General features: G+C 40.0%; 2 protein-coding genes and 1 pseudogene across 2 annotated transcripts in view; 2 read left to right on the top strand and 1 right to left on the bottom strand.

Annotated features, from left to right (window-relative positions):
* The window catches only part of LOC145656918 (uncharacterized), a 234,143-nt gene that overhangs the window by 65,828 nt on the left and 141,958 nt on the right, over positions 1–26,357 (top strand). The window lies entirely within an intron of this gene.
* LOC118241379 (uncharacterized) lies at positions 4,696–6,670 on the bottom strand. Its single transcript, XM_081696502.1, has 4 exons — positions 6,628–6,670; positions 5,617–5,727; positions 5,502–5,533; positions 4,696–5,274 (listed from the first exon to the last, which is right to left on the bottom strand). Exons 1-4 carry the CDS (start codon positions 6,668–6,670, stop codon positions 5,149–5,151), a joined length of 312 nt encoding a protein of 103 aa, XP_081552628.1. The 3' UTR covers positions 4,696–5,148.
* Positions 24,056–26,357, top strand: part of LOC145651154 (uncharacterized) — a 139,265-nt pseudogene continuing 136,963 nt past the window's right edge.

Here is a 26,357-nt window from a genome sequence, read left to right as displayed (position 1 = left end):
AATGGCTAAGGACACAGTCACAGCCTTTGATGAGGTTTAAAGTGTTTGTGTGCTGTTCATCTAAAGATAAACTGTCTGTGCACAGATAAACAGATATGCTCACATGCACACAGATCTGTTTTAATAACACAGTTCTCTGGGTACAAATGCATAAAACACTACAGCTAAAATTACATTTTTGTGTTTGATCTTAAAATGGTAATTATTTAATGGAATTTTTGGCATTCTGATTCATCAAAATAACATATACAGATGAATCCATACAATCTCACTACAGACCATAAACTAATGTTCACAAGATGAACATAATTTCAACTGATTTAAGTTTGAAGACAATAGTAAACCACTGCATCACTACTACAAGCACAGCAGAAGTCACCATTTCCAAACACTAAGCCAGAGAGCAATAATCAAATAACATTCATGCTATGGAGTAATTTTAAGTGAACTATAAAATGTCTTGTACTGGTTAAATGAGTGTTCATAGATCAGTAAATGGAATCATATCACTAGAAAATCAGTAGAGCAACTGATAAAGCTAAGGAATGCTAAGGAATGAGACTTTCAAGCTGTTCGTGTTGTTTGGTGGTCACTTAAGTAACATCACAGAAGTAGATGAAGCCTTTGACAGGAAAAAGCTGAAGTATACAGACTTGGTGGCTGAGGTGACAGAACACATGTTGCAGGTGCTTATAAGATCAGTAGAGAGAGGTGTCAAAGTATTTGTAGGAATGTCTGTCACATCAATGATTGTGCAGTTCAGCCTTAGAGGCTGTAAATTAAGAGAAGCTGTGAAGGAGTTATCATAAGTAGCTGAAAGGGCTAGTCAGTGGTGGTGGATAAGAAAAGGCCAGACTTGTTGGGATAATGCACCACAAAGGTGGAGTGGTTAAGGTTGTTGTGTCATTGGGTAAAGTGGTAGATCCAAATGGAACCAGTGGCATGGAACAGGCACTGATGGTGCCAGCTTTAGTCACTACGGAGGCCAGGATGGATTTGTGTTGGAGAATGTTTGCTGATTTAATAGACAAAATACATATGGAACTGGCAGCACTGAGCATGCATTTACAATGCCAGTGGGGTTGGGTATGGCCTTAGTCACTGGGAAGGCCATCATGGATTTTATGTTTTTGTTTTCTAGTGGAAGGGTGTTCAAGAGGCATGGCTTGAATTAAAGTGAGCTTGAAGGGGAGTGGGGCTGGGACACGAGACCTCACTGTTGAGCCTTCTGGGGGTGTTGTGGGCTTAATTCAATGAAACAGAGATGAAGGGAGGTGCCTACATGATGAGCCCTGAGAAAAGCTCACGATGTTGTGGTTGCTGGAGTGAAAAGAATAAGCACATTCCTACACGAAGCTCTAATGGACCTCTAATGGCATGAGATATTTACGTCTTATGCTGTGTATATATACAAGTTTCTGTGTTAGACAGTAAACTGTCACTTTTCTTTGAAATAATGAAAATATTAATGTTTTGTAAATGTCAAATTTGGAGATCTGCTCTTTATAAGCCTCGTACTACACCAAATATTAAACAGCCTAATATTATGCATGTGAGTTTACAGTATGGAGGAAATAAAGGTAAAACCCAATATCTGAAAATGGCATATGGGGATGAATGGTAATCAGATTAATGGTTGGAGGACAACATGAAATGTTCTGAAAATGGCATATAGTGATGAATGGTAATCAGATTAATGGTCTGAGGACAACATGAAATGTTCTGAAAATTGCATATAGTGATGAATGGTAATCAGATTAATGGTGGGAGGACAACATGAAATGTTCTGAAAATGGCATATAGTGATGAATGGTAATCAGATTAATAGTGGGAGGACAAAATGAAATGTTCTGAAAATGCAGAGCATATCCAGATACTTCATTCTTACAGTTCCTTTAATTTTAGTGTTGGTGATTCTGTTGCTTCCTTATCACAGAGTCGTCATTTTTAGAAGATAATCCTGATTTGTTTATGAATAAAGAAGACCCTCCCAAGATCTTGCAGATTTCTCCTTTATAACATACAAATGAATTCAGCCCTTTATCTTCCAGGAAACTACCCAGGTGCTTATGCTGTCTATTGTCATCTAAAAAGCTAAGACTACTGCAATTCTTGCAGGTCTTCCTCTAAGAGAAATCAGACCTCTACAACATGTCCAGAATGCAGCAGCACAACTGGTCTTCAATCTTCTGATCTTCAGTCATGTCACTCCACTGCTGTGCTCCATTGATTGGCTTCCAGTAGCTGCACGCATCAGATTTAAAACCTTGATGCTTGCCTACAAAGCCAAGAATGGACCAGCCTCTCCATACATAATGTCAATAGTCAAAGCCTGATCCGTACCTCCAGTACTTTGAACCTCAAGTACAGCTCAGCTTGAAATACCATGCTTCAAGTCTCATGACTGTTCTCTGTCCTGGCTCCTAAATAGTGGAACAAACTTCCTCTTGGTGTCTGGACAGCAGAATCCCTTGCAGTCTTCAAATACAGACCCATCTATGTGTAGAATATTTAAATGACCACTGACCCGACGTTGACTAACTGAAAATAATACTTATTGTAGGGTATTGTTTATGTTGACCGCTCCTTTGTTGACTAACAAACTAGTGCTTGTTTATTGCACATATTGTTATCTGAGATAGAGCTTATGTATTTTGCACTTCTAGGCATCAGCATTGATCCCTGTATTTCAACAGAATTCTAGTTCAATGGTATCTTGAACTCTAACCTACTGTACTGGCTAGGATTCATTCTATGAGTAAATGACAAAGCAATTTGTAAGTCACTTTGGATAAGAGTGTTTGCCAAATGCCATATATATAAATGTAAATGTAAATTTCTGACCACACCTGTTTATAATTTTTGTAATCAAATACTGTAAATACCAAACTCCAACCAAAAGATCAGTTTAATTTTCAAATTATTCAATTGAGTTTATACAGTACTTTTACACCAGATATTATCTTCAAGCAGCTTTACATAAATCCAGGTTTAAACCTCTAAAGAGATAAAAGCATATGGTGTAAGGAAAAAACCTTGGGAACATTTACTCCTTAAAACAGAAACCCATCCTTCTTTGATTGACACTGAATATCAACCTTTTGTGTAGACTTGCTATAATGTTCCTGTCTGTAATTCTTATCAGTGTTATCTGTTTTTTCTCTTCCTGGTTTTTTGTTTGCTGTGTGAGTTCTTCAGTGTTACATTATCTTTGCAGTTTTCCAGTGATTACATGTTTTCAGATGTCAGTAAAGATCTAAACATTTTATATATGAGGATATATGTAATGACATAAAATTATTTACTATTCTGCTCCTGGTCTGTATATTTCAGTACTAAGAATGCATAGATCTCTCATCACTTACTTGTGGATCACAGGTACTCCCAAATCCTTCATCACATCTTGCAGGAACAGCTAAATTACTGTAGTTGATGTTAAATGAAGGCAAATTCACTTTGTACATTATCTGGAATGTTGTAAGATACAGTAATACAGATAATTATGAAATGATTCCTTAACCAACTGATGTATTAAAATTGTTTTTAATTATTTTTCCAAAAATTGCACACTTGTTTTTGACTAACATATACTGTATTGTCACTTACAAGATTGTAAAAAGGTCTGACATAGTTGGACTTTGTTTCCAACCTTTACATTAGCTGAAAACTGAATCGTCTGTCCAACCTTTCAGTTCAATACACTGCATGATTTACAGACTTGTATTGGGCATGTTTTTTCAGTAGTATGAAATGTGCACTGAAGCATGTTGACCACAAAAATGTGAGAACTTCTGTTCTATTTTTAGTTCACCCGCAAGTGGAAAAAATATTGCCAGAGGTCACATTTCAATATCACACACCAACCAGATAGAGAGAGAGAGAGAGAGAGAGAGAGAGAGAGAGAGAGAGAGAGAGAGAGAGATCAGACCATGGGTAAGAATTGAAGTTATAATAAGTAATTGTATCGTTTCGAAATTTAATTACTTAACATTCAAAACATTGCTTGTGTTTTGAAAATTATAGTATTTGTGGAAAGTAATACAGTTTATTAGCATTTTTAAAATATTTTGTAATTGTTTTATTGCACTTTTTGTTGCAGCATAGTACTTCAGGTATGGCAATCTAGTTTATCTAGCTGTATTAATGCCTATAGTGTAAGTTTAGTTAACAGGGACTTGGTTAGAAGGTAACTAACAGTAGCTTGGTTGGTTTATGAACCTTGTGAAGTGGACATTTAAAGTAGTTCTCACATCTAATGATTCAGCAATATGAAGATGATGTAACCAAGCATAATATTTCATGTAAGACTCTAGTCACACTATCTTCAGTTATCTCAGTGTTTACATTAATCCCTCTTGTTGTTAAAGGACAAAGCTTTCATCTTTCTCTTCTATTAACTATTTAGTCTGCCATAAATAGATGAGGATTTATTTGCTGTTGCTTATTTCACCTGCATTTCAAGTCAAGATAGAAGTTTTCAAGTACTTTCAGTTAAAATAAAAATATTTTAAGAGAGGCGAATAACTTATACTGTTACATTGTCCGAGCTTAATAAACAAAAAACCCTGGTGCCATTGCAGTGTGAATAGAGGTAGTCAATGGTAGTCAATAATTATGACTATATTTAAGTCATACATATCGCTTGGTATGTACAAGGGATATAAAGGGTTTTCATATCATTTATTACAACAGAAGATTGCCTCAAAAGACCAGAGTATACTTCAATAAAAAAAGAATCAAATCACACATTTAATCTTTTCAAATATCAAATCAAAACAAGTGAAGCCTTGTGTTTGGAACACATTTATATACACATCAGTCAACACTATAAATTATATCATCTCAATAATAAACATAACACGCATATACAGTACACACACACACACACACACACACACACACACACACAAGAAAGTATGTTTTTATACTTGCACACACAAATAAAAACAAAAATAAAAAAGAGCAACTATGTATATTTAATATGTACAAAGTATAACTACATGATGTTTGATTACTATTAAATATAAAACTGAGGTTGAAGGTGAGGTCAATTAATGTGTTACCTCTTATGGATTTAATCTCCTAGAATCATGAAGTAAATCTAAACAGTGAAGGCATGATGTACAACTTTGTTCTGTGTACAATACTTTACTGGTGTCGTACTGAAGAATATACAACCCGAGGATCCACCACTTCACCATGTCCTGCTACACTCTGGGTTTTGTGATCAGAGAACTGTAGAGCAGCGTAGTTCACTGATTTAGGATCCTGCTCCTGTATGAAGTCAAGATGTAATAAAAATATTAGTTACACTAAAACCTGTAAAAGAATTAATTAGCACTGTGTACTTAATATGAAAATACATTTAGTTATTTAATAATATAAATAACTATAGGAACTGTGTTATTTTAATATTAAAACACTAGAGCTAAAATCATATATTTGCTTAATTATTTGATTGTGTGTAGCTGTTTCTATAAATTTAAGAATAATAGAATTACCTCTTTGTCTTGTTTTACTTTAGAGCCAGCCACTGTAGGAAACAGACAAAATAACTCAGTTAGCTGTATTATATATACAGTTCAGTCATCTATATATATGAATGAATGAATGAACCTCTGATTTGTTTTTTCTTCTTCAGCATGATTAGAACAACACTGATAAGAACCACAATCACAGCAGCAAACACCACCATCAGCATGAAGAAGACATCTGAAACGTAGGGAGCTGAAGAAGAGATTTAAAGAATCTGTACATGTGACAATACAATGCAGTTGATCTAAATCTTGCAGTTGAGTCACATTTCCATTTTAAACAGTAGAATGAAAACAGCAAACTGAAGAGAGGATGATCTACATGGTCTGCAGTATAATAAGAAAAACAGGATCTGATCAGCAGAAGAATAAGAGATATCTTCAGGACTACTCATGGAAGGCATTTCATTTTGCTTTGAAAAAAAATATAGTCACTTGAATATAATAAAGAACATGTCATAATACCATCAAATAAAATAAAAGAAATAAAATAAAATAATCAAATCATCTAGTTTTTGTAACGTGAGTAATGTAACATGATTCTTTTGCACTGAAAATCACCTGTCACTTGTAAATACGTTGCGCTGCTGAACGAAATGTCAATGTTCTGCTGAATGCCACAGTAATATAGTCCTGAATCAATGTGATTCACTGCAGTTATTGTCAGAGAGATGTTCTGGGAGTTTACAGTCATCACGATTCGTTTACTTTGATTAACAAAGGTGCTTGATTCAGAACAGGGTCTTAATTCAGAATATTTAATATACAAATGGCATGCAACACAACCTGGCACAGAATGATTTGTGTGCTTGAACCAGTATATGTAAGTTAGTTCCATCAGGTTATGCTGGCACCATAGTGTGACATCATCACCAGATTCTGCCACCAATTTTAAAGTGTCTACATAGCCCAGAGTCACTGGGAGCAAACCTGTAATCAAGAAAGCAGCACAAAATGAAAAACACAAACTGTCTGAGGATGACATTCAGTTTTTACCCTGGACACCTGAAAAATCATCTTCATCTAGATGACTTCTTCAAAACAATTTTTACTCCCTATATTTAGTAATGTAAATGAGATTAATATTACATACCAGCGCCATGGCAAAGGAGAATCAGAACCAATATACACACCATGCCTGTTATCAGGCATGAAGAGGAAATGTGACTTTCTTTATATTGTTGGAGGTGTGGCTTATACAATATATAAAAACTGTCATAACTTTTGTGTATTTATAAAATATTTAATTCATAGCAAATATATAAATAATAAAGAGGAAATAAAAATAATTGTTGTCATTGTTCCTATGTTTTTCTTTATTACAACTTCACTACTTGTGTTGGTTTGTACTGGTACTGGTGTCTGCCTGAGTCATTGACATTGGTTTCTAACCAATGAATATCAGATTTTTGCTAGTAGGCCTGTGCTTTCAGCTCTATTTCCTTTTCACTCTTCAACAAACAGCCTTCCTTTCAGCTATGCTTAAATGTGTGCAACATGAATCAGACCAAACTGAAAACAAACCAAAGGTGTCAGTTTAATGCTAACACAAGGCAAATAGTCAAATATGGACGAAAGCTACCATAATGTACGCATCTGTCAGTATCTGGAGCTTTGATCTTCTTGGTCGCTAGTATTACTGATCCTGGCTTCTGTGTTGTGTATAGGCAGTTAATTTGTCTATAACTGACTGGTGAATGGTTCATTCATTCAAGTCCAAAACTGTCATATGCTCTGTTAGCCAAACATAGAGTCTGTAGCTTTTTTTGTGTGGATATGTTTTAGTCAGAGGCCAGTAGACATGGATCATGTTAGGACTAAGTCCTGACCAGTTCTTGGGCCTAGTAACTTAAGTATCATTGTTGCTATATATTGTGTTGGGAGTTTGTGATGTTTTTGCTGTTGCTAGGATTGATCTCTTTGGACTGAGGTCATTGCTGTAGTTCCTGGTTTTAGCCATTTTTTATCTTGAGGGTCACAGCTCCAAGTAGTCCTATCACCACTGGGACAACCTTAACCCTCCACCTTCTTTCTGTTTCCTTAACTGTCCACATTTTCTCTGAACTTCTGTGATCAGTCAGTAATAAACAGGTCATTGGGTTGACGAGGGTATCTAGTAAGAACAGTGATCAAGGTTTTAATGCAGTGCATGGACAGAAAAACCAAGGGTCCACACTGAGGATGGAAAACACCTAGACCCTGTTGTGCAATATGAGCAGAGAAAATAGCTCATAAGTGAGCAGTACAAAACCTTTGATGTGGTTAAAGACCTTTGTGTGCTATTCATGCAAAAGCAAACTGTCAGTGCACAGACCTGCACACACATTCACACACATGCACACATATGCCTACAAAACCTTTTCCATCACACTGTGCTCTGGACAAATGATACTTAAAAGACAAGAGCTAAAATTACAGTTCTGTAAGTGATGTTAAACTGCCATTCCAAAAAGTAGAAATGAATGTAATTTCCAGGGCATTGTGAAAAAGTCATAATTTGGGATTATGATCCACAACAAATGAACCAATACTCTCACTGCAGTCTATAAACTGCCATTCCCAACATCACATATCATATCAGGTCCTTTATTGTGCTGAGAATTCAGCTACCACAGTAAAGCACTACACCACTATACCCTCTAAAAATTAAACCAGAGTACTATAACAAAATACAGTTTACAAATTTTACAGGCATTACAAAAAAAAGCACACACACATTTTCAATGATTTGTTTAACCAGCGACTGCGTGAGCTGGATTACACTCCAGGGTGGTAGCTATCAGTAAACAGAAAGAAACAAAAAACGTATTGCAGCTTCAAAGAATGTACACATCAAAAGGTCTGACTGTATATAAAAAAGTAGACAGTACAACCAGTGAGAGTGCTCACAAAGACAAGACAAAACAAGACAAGTTGATGTGTAACCGTGAGCCCTATAATGAATAACAGTTGGGAGAAAATAGTTTCAACAAGAGGAGGGCCAGCTGTGGGTTGAGGGAGCAGTGTGAGTTTGTGACATTAACATAAATAAAAAAATAAAAACTTCAAACATCATTAAATATTATGGTAAAAAATGCAGAGGGAAAAAATACAGTGAAGATCTCTGACATGGAAATGAATGCAACTAATCCTGTAGTGCTCAGGTTAGCTACAGTGCACACTCCAGGCTACAGTGCACACTCTGTGTTGGTAGCCATCTTACAATAGAAATTAAAAATGTAATAAAATGTAAAACATCTTCATAAAATGTGTGGATCAAAAATCCTGACCGTAGGTTCAAAAAATGCACAGTACAGCCAGTATAACCGGCAAGACTGGAAAGAAAACAAGACAAACGAATGTATATGTTACACACCTGATCAGCCCAATAGCAGGTGTGAGAAAATAATCTAAACAAAACAACAACAGTTGGGGGGATTATGTGGCTTTGGGACAGTTACATAAATGAAAAATAGAAACATAAAATGTCAAAAATTGTGGTCCACAATACAGAGGGGAAAAAAAATCTGGGCAGTGAACAGAAATGGACTAGACTAGTCCTACAGTGCCTGATTATCAGGTTTATACATGCAGGAGGAGTATCTTCTATGTAAAAATGTTAACACTTCTCTGTACATTGTTAAACATCCTACTCATGAGATTTCTTACACTTAATATTTAATCTGCATTTAAGTTTCTAATGTTAAATTATGTTAAAAAAGTGTTAATTAAATTTTAAAAATAAAAATGTCACAACCTAAATGAAGTACATGTAACTACTGAAAAAGATGCACAGCAGTTTCAGGTGTTTGTAGTTTTGCCTGTAAAACAAAATATGTGTCAGTGATGTCACTGGAGAATGAAGACATATTCCTAATAGGTGATGCATGTCTGCTCCATAGTGGTAAAGAGATAGCATCTTGAAACTCGACCAGAATTGACCAGATTTCTTACTGTGAAGTACAATAACCAGAACCTCCAGTTTCTATATTTTACATTTTTAGCATTTGGCAGACCTTACATCTGTGCCCATGAACTCCAAGATCTGCACCATTAATCCAACCTTAAAAACAAATTTCCAAAAGCGTGAGTGTGGAGGAAAAATCAATAGGACTCGAGCCAGATGTGCAGATGAGTGAGCTTTATTGGTTCTGTCCCTTATGCATTGCGGGAGAGAAACCTCAAACTTCTCTCTCACATGAGTTCATATACCCCCACCATTCCCCGTTGTTCTCTCATGAGCTCATAATCTCATGACTCCAGGTGCCAGGCCTCTCAACAGTCCTTGAACATTCTTTCCTGGTAAAATCAAGTTGTTACTCCCTGCTGCTGCACCCCTGCCCAGCAACAGTTAAGCGATAACTGTAATACTCCATCACTTCTCTATTCGCCTTTCTTGCAGACTGGTCAAGATGAGGGCAAAGGTCACATAAAGGTCACATATTCCTTACTTCCTCCTTTAAGCAAGCATTAAGCATTTTCCCCTCACATTTCCCCCCTTTGATAATATCACACATTATCACTACCTAACATGATTTCGCAAATAAGCTTATTCAACTCATTTGAGGTTAGTCCTCAAAGGGGTAATGTGCATAATAAAGTTCATGAATGCCTTTCTAAACATCAGGATCCATCATCCAGTCGGGAAGAGGGTTTAAGTCTGGTTCCTCGTCAGGGTCTAAGTCTTCCTGCAGCTCCAGGGCATCTACCTTCCCGTTATTGTAGGTGTTGTGGAAATTTACTTTGCTTCATTTTGTGGAAATTTACTTTGCTTTATTTTACTTTGCATAATGTTTCTATAGTCACAGCATAACAGTCTGCAGATAGGCGTGTGAGTCAGAGACACCAGCTGCTCACATACTTTTCTAACCATAGAGATAGAAGAAGCCTTCAGTGCTCAGGCTAGCCAAAACATGAATTAGCAGATACTCTGTAGGAGTCATTTTTCTTTTTTTCTCTTTCTTCTGTTCTGTGTATAAGGGGAGGGGGACTGTACTGCAGGTCAGTTCTCTTACTCTGTTATACAGGGGACAGAACTCAATAAACTTTTACTTTTTACTACTCAATGCATAAAGCTGTCTGTGTCTGATGTGCTCTCATTTTTCCACCACAATTTGGTGTAGTTGGCACGATGAGCAGCTCCACCGCTGAAGGGGGAAAATCAACACATCATTGAGGACGCTCCTTGGCAAGGCTGAGCTGGGAGGGAACACCCATTCGGGGAAATTTACCGCCAGAGTGGAGGTATCTTCCCTCATCTTGCGGTGCCTGCCTCATCTTTAAAAAGAACCATGAGTGGGAGAGAGCAACTAATTGTGTAAGTACACAGACATTTATTTCCCTCTGTGCGGCTGTTTTGGAGTTCTCCTCTAGCATAAGAATATTTCAGAAGTACTTGAAATAGATTTGTTACGACGGTGCAAAGTAAAGTGAAACAGTAGCCTGCTGACAGTGAGGCACCTATTGCTCAGACATGAGATAGGGTACCCAAATCGGTCCAGCCCTGGGAGGAGAATCAGTCCAAGCACAAACGGCGCATAAGATACATTAACGGGACTACAGCAGCGCATGCATTAAGAGAGTAATAAAATGGGATCCCAAAATGCTAAATTAATGCAATGTGACCCATCCCAGTGGAACAAGCCCTTACATAATGACATGCGAAGGGACTATGCCGAGAGTGCCCTAAAGTGATTCCAAGAACCACCATCAAGAAGTTTCCCAACCAGAAGCCCTGGGTGGACAAAACCATCCGCGAGGCTCTGAACTCTCTCACTGCTGCCTACAACGCGGGGATCATCAGCGGGAACATGGATGAGTACAAGTCTGCAGCAAACGGAGTGCGCAGAGTGGTGAGGGAGGCAAAGCAGCGCTATGGGAGGAAACTAGAGACACAGTTCCAGCAGAGCGACTCTAGATCCCTGTGGCAGGGACTACGGACGATCACGGACTACAGGAGCCCACCCTCCGGACTGATGAGTGCGGATGAGTCTCTGGCAAACGAGCTGAATACATTCTTCGCTCGCTTCGAGGCTACATCTAGCAGCGCTAATGCTAACAGCGCTAATGCTAGCAGCGCCAATGCTAACAGTGCTAGTGCTAATGGTAATGGTACTATCAGTGCAGCCAAAGGTGCATGCGCAGAGCCCACCATAGAACAGTGCCCTCTCATCATCACAGAGGGTGACGTGAGGAGAGTGTTTAAAAGGATGAATACCAGGAAGGCGGTGGGACCAGACCGTATCTGCGGGAGAGTCCTCAAAGCCTGTGCAGATCAGCTAGCCACGGTATTCACTGACATCTTCAATCTCTCCCTGACGCTTGGTATCGTCCCGTCCAGCTTCAAGCGATCCACCATCGTCCCCGTCGAAGAAACCTCGACCCTCTGGCCTCAATGACTACCGCCCTGTTGCCCTCACATCAGTCATGATGAAGTGCTTTGAAAAGCTAGTCAGAGACTTCATCACATCTTCACTGCCAGCCTCCATGGATCCACTGCAGTTTGCATACCGCCACAACCGCTCCACTGATGATGCAATTACACATCTGCTCCACACCACAATGACCCACCTGGACAAAGGGAGGGGTAATTATGTTAAAATGCTGTTTGTCGACTACACTTCAGCATTTAACACTATCATCCCCTCCCTACTCACTACTAAGTTGGAGGATGTAGGACTGCATACATCCCTGTTTGACTGGATCTCCAACTTCCTAACAGACCTACCACAACCAGTACGGGTGGGCAACTGTGCCTCATCCACCCTCACCCTCAGCACTGGAGCTCCTCAGGGTTGTGTCCTAAGCACCCTGCTCTACTCACTGTACACCTACAACTGCACAGCCACTTCCAGCTCCACCATCATTGTCAAGTTTGCTGACGACACCGTCGTCATGGGCTTGATCTCGGACAATGATGAGAGGGCCTACCTGGAGGAGATTAAACACCTGGAAAACTGGTGCCAGGAAAATAATCTCCTCCTAAATGTCAGTAAGACAAAGGAGCTGATCGTGGATTGCAGCAAGAAGCAGGAGCAGCACTACCAACCTTTGAGGATCAGTGGAACCACGGTGGAGAGAGTAGATAGTTTCAAGTACCTTGGTGTTCATATCTCGCAGGGCCTGTCCTGGTCCCGCCATACCAACTCCCTGGCAAAGAAGGCTCGTCAGTGTCTTTACCACCTCAGACGCATAAGGGACTTCAGACTGCCCTCCAAGGTACTGCGGAACTTCTACACCTGCACTATTGAGAGCATCCTCATGGGGAACATCACAGTCTGGTTTAGGAATAGCTCCAAGCAGGACAGACAAGCACTCCAAAGGGTAGTGCGTTCAGCTGAGCACATCACTCACACGGAACTTCCTGACCTGCAGACCATCTACTACAAGCGGTGCCAGACCAAGGCCAGGAGAATTGTGAAGGACCCCACCCTTCCCAACAATAGACTCTTCTCTCTGTTGAGGTCAGGGAAGCACTTTCGCTCCCTGAAGACCAAGACAGAGAGACTGAAGAGGAGCTTCTTCCCACAGGCCATTCGGGCCCTGAATCAGGGAAACTGATAAACTGTGGGGACCACCACCACCATGTAACATAACTGTAATATGTTCAATTACCAGCATGTAACATATAACTGTAAATATGTCAATTGCAAGATGGGACTGTACATTCTGTACATTGTGTACATATATAAATATCAATATATACATTGTACATTGTGTATATAAACATAATATACATATATTGTACATACACTTAATATATTTTTGTATATATATATAGAATATATATTTCACTATGCGCCTCTGTTTTTCTTTTTCCTCAGTTTGGACAGAGCACTCAACCATTTCACTGCGAGTTATATTGTGTATGACTATGTATGTGACAAATAAACCAGACTTGAACTTGAACTTGAACTTGAAATCAGTAAATATCATTTACAACAAATGTATTAAAATAACTGCAGAAAATGGCTCTCTCAATAAATCTGCATTAAACAGTAACCTGTAAAATTTACATATGTGATTATGGAAAGAGAAGTGAAGAGTGTAAGTAGGAAAATTGGTGTTTGGGTGTTTGTCATGCAGCAAGCAGTGTGTGAAAATGGCTGGAGGTCATAGTCTCATAGGAGATCACAAAGACCATGACGTATTGAAGCCACCCACACACGTTGCCAACACTCTTTGTTTCAAATATTCAAATATGATAATTCTTGTTCCTCTTTTTTGTAGAAGACCAAGCCTTCCATTTGTCTGATGATTACGTCTGTATTTATTCTGCCTCAAACAGCAACAAAAGGGCTTTAGAGCAATCACTTTTAGAACAATCACTACTGTCTCCTCCATCAGATATACTGAGCAATGCAAGTTTTTAAACAGTTAATTTTATTAATGTAAGGACATGTTTAGAGGTTAAGTCACTACATGTTTCAAGTAGCATTCAATTTTGAATTTTTTTTTTTTTTACAAAGATGAATAATTTTTTTTCCCCAGATTATTTACATTATGAAATTAACCTACGGTAGCTTGCTTTCAAAATTTTCTGTAAATGTGAACACAGAAATCAGATCTAACCTCTTAACACTTCAGCAAGTGTGATGAGTCAGTAGATATGATGTAACTCATGGTGTTTTCACATAATATAAACCCTTTTCATATGATTTACTTAAAACGATTGACCCAAAAGACCAGTCTGAAGAATACACTTTAATTAAAACAATTGATGATTCCAAATGCTGATTTCATTAAATTTACATCACAACAAATCAAACTGGGCCTTTTCTGTTTGGAACACATTTATATGCGTATCAGTCACCATCACAACATCATATGTTAGTAATTTAGCTCACGTAAAAACATACGTGTAGACACACACACACACACACACACACACACACACACACACACACACACACACACACACACACACACACACACACACACATTTTTAGTATGTATCATTAACCCGGCTAAAAAAAATGGTTTTATTTAGTTATAGAGTGAAAACATGCTGTACATGCAAAAAATAAAAAATAAAAAATAAATAAAAAAATAAATAAATAAATATATATATATATATATATATATATATATATATATATATATATATATATATATATATATATATATATACACACACTATTATTTTACCATGAATATAAGTAACAAACTCCATTCTTGCACTGGTCACATCAACCTTCCAAATTAATCCAGTTTGTGATACATCACATTAACTGCTCAAATGCAATTACAGATCTTCAAATAGTCTCTGATGCTTTTCTGTTCGATGACACAGACACTTGTGTTTGTCAAAACTAGAGAGTACAGATATGAAAAATATGGCAGGGATCACAGCCTCTTATGGCTGTTGTTGGTTTAAATAATTAACTATGTAAAGCTGTTCAAAACAGTGAAGGAATGATGTATAACTTTGTTCTATCACAGTGCACTGCTAGTGTCTTACTGAAGAATACACAACCTTAGTGTCCACCACTTCAGTGTGTCTCCCTAATTTCTTGATTTTCTTATCAGAAAACTGTAGAGCAGCATATTTGAAATCTTGCTCCTGCAATAGTACAAAAAACTACAACTAGATGATAAATTCTTTTATCAATGGTGTATTCCTTTAATCAATACTAATATCCAAATTCACTGTATTATTATAGTCATGAAATTTATTTTAAGATCTGATTCTTTATATATTTTATGATTCCTTATTTGTAAAAGAGCTACTGTTCCAAAACCTTTCTAATTTGATTACAATTAGTTAGACTGCTTTTGGAGAAATTTATGAACATATTAAATAAATCTTCTCCTAAATAAAGGTGTTCTTTCTTTCCAGATATATGTGGGTTTCAAACATCATGTATTTTCATAATTACCTCTTTCTCTTGTTGTACTTTAAAGTCAGTTTCTGTAAGAATCAGTCAAAATAAATTATCTCTATTATTAATATAACATTAACAATATAACATAGTTTTTTAGTTTTTGTTCTGATTTGTATTTTTGAACATGCCTAAAATCTTAATGGTTCAGTTTTAAACAGTATCAGCAATACCGTTTTGGTGTTGTTTTCTCCTCTTCAACATGACTAGAAGAACACTGATGAGAATCACAATCACACCACCGAACACCACTCTCAGCATGAAGTAGACTTCAAAAAAGCAGTGAGCTGGAGAAGAGATGTAAAGAAAGGAGTTATTTTTAAATCTGTACATGTGACTTTGCACTGAATTTCATCTACGTCTTTCAGTTAATTATTTACAATCAAATTTTAAACAGCAGAATATAAACACTGAAATTAAGAGAGGATCATTCAATATATGATTATGAATGTATATGAGATCACAAACCTACAGAACTGGCCTTGGATGGTGTTTCACTTTTCTCTAGAAAGCAACAACAACAAAAAACAGTTTAATGATTTATTAAATTTCATGAATTTAATATTAACCATAATTTTACTTCTCTATAGTGCATAACTATTGATTATCAAATATGTCATATAAATATTGTAATGTAATATGATTCTTTTGCACAGAAAGTTACCTGATCAGCTAAAGAATATAACAAGATATAACAAACCTTCTTTAAATTTTCTTTTGAAATGTGTTTCATTTTGCTCTGAAACAAAATTGTTTTATTGACTAAGACAGTCACATGATTCAATAAAGGACATCATAATACAGAAACATCTTTAAAACAACATAAATATTTGTTAATGAGTAATGTAATGAGAGTCATCACAAAATGTTACCTATCACTTGTAAATATGTAGCATTGCTGAAGGAAATGTGAGTGCTTCGCGGAATGCCACAGTAATACAGTCCTGAATCAGTGTAATTCACTCCAGTTATTGTCAGAGAGGTGTTCTGGGAGTTTACAGTCATCACAATATGTTTACTTTGATTAACAAGAGAACAGGGGCGAGATGAAGAATATTGTAAATACAACTGGCACGCAACATGATGTGGAACAGAATGATTTGTTTGCTTAAACCAGTATATGAAAGCTGCTTCCATCAGGTTATGCTGGTACCAAATGGTGACATCATCACCAGGTTCTGCCACCAATATTAAAGTGTCTGGAGAGTCCAGAGTCAATGCAATCAAATCTGTAACACATAAATCAACAAAAATAGAAAAAAAACATGAACTGTATGAGGGGGGCAGTATAAAAACATTCATCTGAATAAGTATAATCTTTATGACTTCTTCAAAACAATAAAGTTGGTTCTCTCTATTTAATGTAAATGAAATTAATATTACTTACCTGTGCCATGAAAAAAGAGAATCAGAACTGAAATACAAGCCATCACTGTTATCAGAGTAGACACGAAGAGGAAATGTGACGTGAATAAAACTTTATGCTTTTATAGTTTTATTTATATTATAATAAAACTTGTGCTTTATATTGTAGGAGGTGTGGCTTATACAATACATGAAAATGAATCATCATTTTTGTGTAAATATAAAATATGTAATTAATAACAAATAAATAAACAGATCATAATAGACATTGACAATAGATAATAAAGACGAAAATAAATACATTTCATCATTAATTAATGTCCCCAAGTGCTCCTGTCAAGACTTGGACAACCTTGGTTTTAACTTTCCACATTCTATATATTTTTTTTCTTTCTGACTCTAGTATTTCTCCAATGTATCATCTTCCTTCATTTATAATATTACTACCATTTTGGACTGTCATACTTACCACCACTGCTGTTTTTCTGGTAGTTATCTATTGTTTATGTGTTTAATTCACTATGACTTTGTCTTAAGTCTGTCTCTTAAGTCTCACCAAAGCTTAGTTTTGGAATTATTGCTTCTACAAACATTTGTGAAGGAACGGGTGACTCTCAGGAACTCAGTGAATTTCAGTGTGGTACCGTGATAGAATGCCAGCTCTGCAATAAGTCCAGTCGTGATATTTCCTCTCTACTAAATATTTCACAGTCAACTGTCAGTGGTATTATAACAAAGTGGAAGTGATTGGAAGTGACAGCAACTCAGCCATGAAGTAGTAGGCCACGAAAAAGGACAGCAGGGTCTATCACATCACCAAACGCAATGCAAAGCATCGGATGCGGTGGTGTAGAGCACGCCGCCACTGGATTCTAGAGCAGTGAAGACGTGTTCTCTGGAGTGACAATCTCCTGCCAATCTCTGTCTGCCATTCTCATGGATGAATCTGGGTTTGACGGTTGCCAGGAGAATGGTACTTGTCTGACTGTACTGTGCCAAGTGGAAGGTTTGGTGGAGGGGGGATTATGGTGTGGGGTTGTTTTTCAGGAGTTGGGCTCAGCCCCTTAGTTCCAGTGAAAGGAACTGCTAATGGTTCAGCATACCAAGAGATTTTGGACAATTTTATGCTTCCAACTTTGTGGGAACAGTTTGGGGATGGCCTCTTCCTGTTCCAACATGACTGCGTACCAGTGCCCAAAGCAAGGTCTACAAAGACATGGATGAGCAAAATTGGTGTGGAAGAACTTGATGGGCCTGCACAGAGTGCTGACCTCAATATATATATAAATAAATAAACATTTTAGTATTCATCTTTTGGCACAATATCTGCTTAGTTCACTACAATTTGTCTGACTCTGTAGGTCTCACAAAAGATTGGTTTAGTTTTTTTCACAATTCTCTGTGGCTCCTTGTAAGATGTTCTCCTGTATTATCCCCGCTGCTTGGTTGTGTCTCTGTGTTCAGTCCTGCCTTCTCCAGCCATTGGTAGGATTATCTTATGTCAGCCATCTCAACCTTCTATCACTGATACATTCTATGGAGGAATTTATCCTGTCATGACACCTTCTCTGCTTCTATGGTGACCGTGTCCTCCATCTGTCTAAAACAATTATTCATCCTTGGGGTAAATGGCTTGCATGTATTCTTAGATTTGCATGTGTCATGTCCCCACCCTGACACTAATTTTGGGAGCCTTAGATGTTCCTAGGAGTGCTCTCTTTGGACTGAGATCAGTTTTGTAATTCCTAGGGTTTGTTAGAGCCACTTCTCCAGCTTAAGGGTCACCGCCCCAAGTAGTCCAATCACCACTGGAACAACATTAACCCTCCACCTTCTCTCTGGTTCTTCAGGTGAACTTCTGTAATCAGTCAACAATAAACCAGTGACAAGGGTATCTACTGAGAACAGTGCTCAAGGTTCTAATGCAAAGTGCAAAGACAGGGTCCACATTGAGGATGGAAAGCACCCAGACCTTGGTGTGCAGTATGAATAGAAAAAAATAGCTCTTAAGTGAGCAGTCCAAAACCTTTGATGTGGTTAAAGGGCTTTGTGTTCATGCAAAAGCAAACTGTCAGTGCACAAATGTGCACACACATGCACACAGAACTGTTTCCATCACACAGTGCTCTAGACATAAGATACACAAAAGATGAGCTAAATTGAGCTAAATTAAGCTAAAGTAAGCGATGTTAAACAGACATTTAAAAAATTGGAAATTAATGTAATATTTGGGTTTATGATCCACTACAAGTGAACCCATACCGTTGCTGCAGTCTATAAATTGCCATTCCTAAAGTCTCTTATTGTGTTGAGAATTCGGCTACCACATTAAAGCACTACACCACTACACCCTCTAAAAATTAAACCAGAGAACTATAATTAAACATAACACAGAAAATTTACAGCCTTTACAAAAATAGAACACACACAAATCTTCAAGCATATATTTGAACAAGTGGAGAACTGGGTTATGTTAGTAGAATATGAATTTGAATTTCAATGTCACATCTGTATGTGTTCAGGGGTCTCTGACGTTGTAGCTGGCTGTGCTCTCTTTGCCTTGAAGGTGAAGGGTGAAGCTAGCCAAGTGAGAGTGTCTGTTAGGCCACATTTGACACATTTACTCAGTTGTCCTACAACATCCTGCATGAGGCAGGTCAGTGCTGTGGCCGACTGCGTGAGCTAATTTACACTCCAGGGTGGTAGCTATCAGCAAACAGAAAGAAACAAAAAATGTAATGCAGCTTCAAAGAATGCAAAGGTCAAAAAGTCTGACTGTATATAAAAAGGTAGAAAGTATAACCAGTGAGAGTGCTCACAAAGCCAAGACAAAACAAGACAAGCCGACATGTAACCATGAGCCCTATAAAGAAGAACAGGTGGGAGAACAGTGCCAGCAGTGGGTAGAGGGAGCAGTGTGTTTGTAACATGAACATAAATAAAAACTTCAAACATAAAATATTATGCAGTGAACATCTCTGACATGGAAATGAATTCAATTAATGTTAAAATATGTAAAAAAAATTTTGAAAAATATTTGTCTGACAATGTTCTTCCCCTGCTTTAACTTTCAGCATTCAAGGTACTAACCAATAACCAACACCATGTGATCTACGTGGGTATGAAAGTTCAGAACAGGATATAAGTTCAGGCAGGTATTGAGTCAGCTTTACATGTTTTCTCACTTGTTCCTGGTGCTGCACTCAGAACAAAGCATGTAGCCTTGATGAGTGTCACAGAACGCTCGCCTCCCACGAGGCACGTGGTTTGGTTAGCTACGTGCAGTGGTAAGGACCTTCGTTTGTGGCCACGCCTGGAGACACCTGCACCTTGTTATGTCTATGTGTATTTAAACGCATGTCAGGGTGTGCAGCGTCGTTGCTCATTGTTGACGTAACGTGTTAATGTGGTGTTATTGTCAATGGTGATGTTAAACATTATATTTGTTATTGTTATATATATATACGTGTATATACGTGTTTATCGATATGTACGTGTTTATCTTTTGTACTTAGCGTTAACCGTTTCCCATTTCTTTTTTGTATTAATTTTGTGTGATTCTTGTGGGTGCCATTCGTGTTCTATGTTAAATGTTAATAAATGTACGTCCCAGAAGTTGGAGTTTGTGTGTCCTGCCCCTCGCCCTGCGGCACTCGGTCCACCCCGCATTACAATGAGAGGATAGCAAAAGATCATTTTCACCAACTGTACCTTTATTTTTAAAAGCTTTTAGAAGGTTAAAGTTTTTTCATATAAAAATATCCATGTCTCATCTGTGCCCAGCGCAACGGGCCCTTGAGGTTTTTTGACGTCACGCTCTCCTCTACAGGAGTGTATCGGCAAGTGCTGGAGCGGAGGGTGGAATTACAGCGCCACCCTGTGGGCCAACATTTTGCGGTTGAACCTCTGTGGGATGGTGACAGGAGACTGATCACCACCCACATGTTCAACCCGCATGTGCCCACAGATCAGATCCGCAGGTTCCTCCTGCAGTACGGCGAGGTGCATCCGGGGGAGCGTTTTGTCCGGGATGAGCTGGGAGTATAGAATGGGCGCCGCCAGTTTATGGTGACTTTGAAAGAGGACGGTGAGGGGGGGACGGTGTACCCCCCGGCCCTATTCGTCCTTGCCAATAACCGGGGGTACTTATTTTACAGAGACCAGCCGACCTTCTGCCGGAGCTGCCGGGGCCACGGCCATAGGATGGAGGACTGCCCGGAGCCGCAGTGTTTGAACTGTTTGGACCCTGGGCATATGGCCCGAGACTGCAGGGGCCCCCGGCGATGTAGGGCCTGCAGGGGAGAAGGGCATCTGGTCCGTTCCTGCCCCAACAAGTTCAGGACTTATGCTGCGGCTGTGGTGGGGAGCAGGAGGGGCGAGCTTGTGGCCTGTCCCAAGGGCGCTGGAGAAAGGGGGAGAGTTGCGAGGGGTCACGGTGAAAGAGGGCCAAGGTGCGGGGCTTGTAGGGGCGACGGCCTCCGTGCACCATACGCCTCCCCCCCAGAGAAGTGAAGCTCCTAGTTCCGGGCAGTCCCAGCATGTAGAGGTGGCCCCGGCTGGAGCATCCACGAACTTTAGGAAGCGGGCGAGGGCCGGCTTAAGTACCCCTGGAAGTGTTGGACCAGCGGCCAAGGAGAGGAGGGCCAGTCCAACCAAGGAGGCGGAACCCAGTGCCCCCCTGGCCTCGAGTACCCCCAGGAAGGAGGTTACGCCCAGCATTTTGTGCATGGGCACGATAAGCGAGACTACTGAGTCCGAAATTGAGAGGTCCACTGAGGAGGAAGAGGACGACACAGAGGACGAAGTGAACATTGGACTACGGGGTCTTGTAAACCTGGGGGATGAATTGGCTGGGGGGCTATTATCTTAGAATTTTAGTGGTTTTTAGTTTAATGTTTTTTAAATAAACGTTTTAAACCCGTGAAGCAGGAAAGGCCGAGAAGTGATTTTTATTTTCTTGATTGATGATGATGATTTGCTATTTTAACGGTTTTAGATTGTATGGTATGATGTGTTTATTCATTGATGGTGTTTTATTGTAAATGTTGATTGTGAATAAACAGAAAAAAAAATCTTATAAATGTGAATTCGACGTAGATTTCTTGTACAACAATAATGATAACTGAACATTTGTGTTTACCTAGGTCATTAACAGCTCAGTGTAAAGTTTCTAATGTTCATTATTTAGCTAACTAGCTATATTTCCCATAATGATTCAGCATCTTTCCAAAGACTTCAGTGGTTAATACTGTCAGTTTATTTCAATTAACGAACTTAGCACTATAATTCACTGAAGTTAGCCAAGCAGAAAATAAGGTAATAATAATACATACATTTAAACCTAAATGCACATAAACCTAAATGCATATAACCTAGACTGTCACGCTTGGTCAGCCGGATAGCAGGAAAGACACGTCCACTCCTGCTAAGGATCACACCTCTTACCTGCCCCGTTCACAGTGTCCTGATTACTGATTACCTTCACGTGTTCCTTACTTATTTTCTGCCATATTTAAACCCACAGATCCCAGGAGATGGGGCTGTACATCAGTGGTCCATTGACATGTCAAGGCAAGTGACTGCGTTACTTTGAGAAGACTATAACTTCTGTATTTTGTTAAGTGCTTCCATCATTGAGAACCCAATGGAAAATAAAGAGCACTTTCTCACAACCATGCCTCTCACTTCCACCGAACCGCCGACGTCACAGAATGTGCAGCCACTGGGAAGCATGGCGAGTAGCCCTGATTGGACTCACCTGTTTTCTGTCCAGATGGTGGCTATGGAGCAGCAGCAGCAGCAACAGCAGCAGCAGGAGATTGGGGAAATACCTTCGCTGGTTCTGAACCTCGGCCAGCATGTTAATCGCCTGGCCATGAGACCGGAACAACGAGCCACCCTTCCCGCTACCTCAACTGTTCCGGAAGGGATGAAATGCCTCATTGCTACCCCTGAGATGTACAGAAGAGACCCAGAGGAGATGCAGCTAGGTGTGTCAGGGATGCAAGGCAAGCCAAAGAACCAAAGGAGAAGCTATAATTCGGTGAATCCTCCCCTGACTCTTTCTATGTGTAAAATGCCAGTTAGGGTCATACATGAGGATCACTGGCTCTCTGTATCAGCACTAGTTGTTTCAGGGGCAGTGGGCAACATAATGGACTGGCGCTTCACAAGGAGGTTAAGGAGGTTAAGAGCCATCTCCCTCCCCATTCCGTTAAGTGTGTGGGCGCTCGACGGAGGACCCGTGGGGTCGGGTTTCATAACTCATGTTACTCCCTCTCCCTCATGTTACTCCCTCCCTCGAGATTTAAATACCAGTTGAGAAAAACATGAGGGTTGACACACTCTCCTAACATCATGCAGAAGCCCAATCCACCCACCTGTTTCCTGGCCACACTGAGATGGGACCTACTCTGGGAAATCGAGGCAGCGAATCCACACCAGCACTGCCGACCTAACCATCTCTTTGTACCACTCTTTCGCCGGCGAGCCCTGATCATGTGGGCGCACACCTCTGTGGGGACAGGCCACCCAGGTGCAACCCGTATGGCACAGCTACTAAGTACTCGCTATTGCTGGCCTGCCCTGAACAAAGAGATTGTCAGGTATTTGGTATCTGGTGTGGAGTATGCCCGCAGAAAAACTCGCACACTGCCTGCAGGTAAGCTGCTTCCACTATTCATACCTCTCCGACCCTGGTCTCACTTGGCTATAGATTTCGTCACTGATCTAACTGTTTCTGGGGGCAACAAAGTGATCTTAGTCATTGTGGACCAGTTTTTGAAAATGGTGTGAGTCCATCCACTTAAAGGTCTACTTACCACTTGGGAGATGGTGAAGCTTCTCTTCCACCTGGTCTTCGGACAATTTGAGCTGCCAGAGGACATAGTCTCAAATAGGGGGCCACAATTTACATCCAGAGTGTGGAAGGAATTGCTTGGAAAACTGAACATTATGGTCAGTCTGACATCTGGCTAACATCCTCAAGCCAACGGTCAGGTAGAGAGGGCTAAGCAAGAACTGGGCAAATGTCTGCAGTTATACAGTCAAAAACATGCCGAGACCTGGAGTGCCTACCTCCCCTGGGAAGAGTATGCCCAGAACTCTCTGCATCATGAAGCGACTGGGTTAACGCCCTTTGAATGTGTACTAGGTTTTCAACCCCCACTGTATCCGTGGAATCCAATCACGTCAGCGGTGAAGACGTGGTGTTGGCGCAGTGAGCAGGTGTAGAGGAGGCATACCAGAAATTGCTCAAAGCCATCACAAACTACAAGAGGAAGGAAAATAGGAGCCATGGGGAGTTTGCCCACTACGAACCTGGATAGAAAGACGCAGTTGCAGTGCCTCGTGGACTGGGAGTGGTACGGGCCAGAGGAGCAGTGCTGGATACCGGCCTCCCAAGTGTTGGACCTAGACCTTACTGCCTCCTACCACAGGTTGCATGCTCAGAGACCTGCTCCGCGTCAGCCGGACTGGCCACACGCCAGGAGGCTGGCGGGGTCTCCGGGGGTGGGGGGTTCTGTCACAGTTGGTCGGCCGGCTAGCAGGACACGCCCACTCCTGCTAAGGATCATACCTCTTGCCTGCCCCTTTCACAGTCTCCTGATTACTGATTACCTTCACCTGTTCCTTACTTACATCCTGCCATATTTAAACCCACAGATCCCAGGAGATGGGGCAGTTGTTAAGTGCTTCCATCATCGAGAACCTGATGGAAAATAAATAGCAATTTCTCACAACCCTGCCTCTCGCTTCCACTCAATTGCATACATCACATAGAGACATCACATCACCCACCCACCTGTCCTTTAGCAACACACACACACACACCTACCTGTCCTTTAGCAACACACACACACCCCTGTCCTAGATGAAGATAGATGAAGATTCCTCAAGATGAGGAGACATGTACGCTTTGGGTAGGTATAACATTCGGTGTCTCTTACTTAGATGATATTTACTGTGTTGGTCATCAACTTATTGGTTCGCAGCTTCACTCTGTGTGCACGCACGTACACACAAAGTCCAGCTCGTTGTTTTCAGTACAGCTGCCTTACTCACTCCTGGGCTAAAGGTGAGGAGGATGTAACTGAGATTAGCACTTATCCTAATAACATCTTAATCAACATAGACATAACATCTCAAAATACAGACACACCATATACCAAATTACATACTAGCACCTCACCCTCCTCTGTTGTGCACTGCAGAGTGCAGGTTACACAACCCCAACTGAGTATTTAATAAAACCTTACCTTCGCCTAGTGTGTACTGTAGAGTGCTGGTTACACTGCATCAACAGCACCGTGTCACCTGGGGTCAGTCAGTCTGGTAGCATTGTCTGCAGCATTGTCTCACCTAGGGTCAGGCAGAGTCTGGTAGCACTACATCTATAGCACTGTCTCACCTGGGGTCAGGCAGAGTCTAAGTGTATCAGTGTGCGATATACACTGAGTGGTACACACTGCAAAGTAACACACAGGAGCTAGAGGGGGTGGGGTTAGATATGGGCAGGGCTAAAGGTGAGCAGGATATAACTAGGACACAGACATAACAGCTCAAAATACAGAAACACCATATACCCAATTATATACTAGCACCTGACTCTCCTCTGGTGTCTACTGTAGCGTGCAGGTTACACAACCCCAGCTGAGTGTTTAATAAAACCTCTCTGTCCTCTGGTGTTTACTGTACAGTTGTGGCCAAAAGTTGAGACTAGCACAAAGGTCTGTCAATCTTGCTCAAAGCCAAATGACATGAAGCAGGCCTGTTTCCATAATACATGTCTGATTTAGTTAATATTGGAGAATGCTTTACATGAGCAGGCAAAGCGTAGCTACTTATCGAGCAAAACACTTTGAAATGAATGCAGCATTACAGCATTGGGAAAAGCAACCACAACAACTGACCATAATCAAGACCACAAGGGGAACTCTTGAAAATATAACCTGGACAATAAGGGTTCATTCATATCACGTCCTCTGTTGTCTGCTGTACTTCCTGTCTGGAGCTGCTGATTTTTTCCCCTCAGAGGAACAATCACCAGCCCTGCTGCCACAAGCCCCGCCCACATCAGAGCCAGGAGCACCGTCAACACCGTCACAGTGGAGCTCTGATCTGGGCACGGCTGGACTTCTGCAACAAACACACTTGTCAGTAAATATAAACCATGATTTAAACATGCAGAATTATAATCATATGTGTATGTACCAGAGTTAACACTGAACTATCATAATATGAACCACTAAACATACACATTTGATTATAACCATGTAACAGAGTGACAAAGATCACAACAGCATCACTCTGCAAGATCTCAACATTATGCATACCTACTTGTTTCAGCAGTTACCATAGTATCCACTTCTACAGATTTGTGTCTGTATGCTCTGGTGAGCTCAGCATCTCCAACCTCCATATTATGAAGCAACTATTAGTAACTATGGAGAACAGTTTAGAAGTCAAACTAAAACAAATCTGGATCTTGTAGAGAGATATTGTTGTGACTGTAGAATAGAAATATACTCAGAGTTCAAAGTGAATGAACCAGTGGAGAGAATGAGCTACACAAGGGCTAGGGGGTGTACATAACAAG

Source organism: Electrophorus electricus, chromosome 1 (assembly GCF_041902795.1).
Source record: "Electrophorus electricus isolate QZ-2024a chromosome 1, ASM4190279v1, whole genome shotgun sequence".
Lineage (NCBI taxonomy): Eukaryota > Metazoa > Chordata > Actinopteri > Gymnotiformes > Gymnotidae > Electrophorus > Electrophorus electricus.
Note: the sequence above shows the minus strand (reverse complement) of the source record. Positions and strands in the feature narration are given on the sequence as shown.

Excerpts from the sequence above, each read along its gene's own strand:
- LOC118241379 (XM_081696502.1), bottom strand. The coding sequence starts at position 6,670 with ATGGTGTGTATATTGGTTCTGATTCTCCTTTGCCATGGCGCTG. Across the intron at positions 5,534-5,616 it reads GAAGAAAAAACAAATCAGAG|TGGCTGGCTCTAAAGTAAAA; the intron begins GTTCATTCATTC and ends TGTTTCCTACAG. Across the intron at positions 5,275-5,501 it reads AAGTAAAACAAGACAAAGAG|GAGCAGGATCCTAAATCAGT; the intron begins GTAATTCTATTA and ends GACTTCATACAG.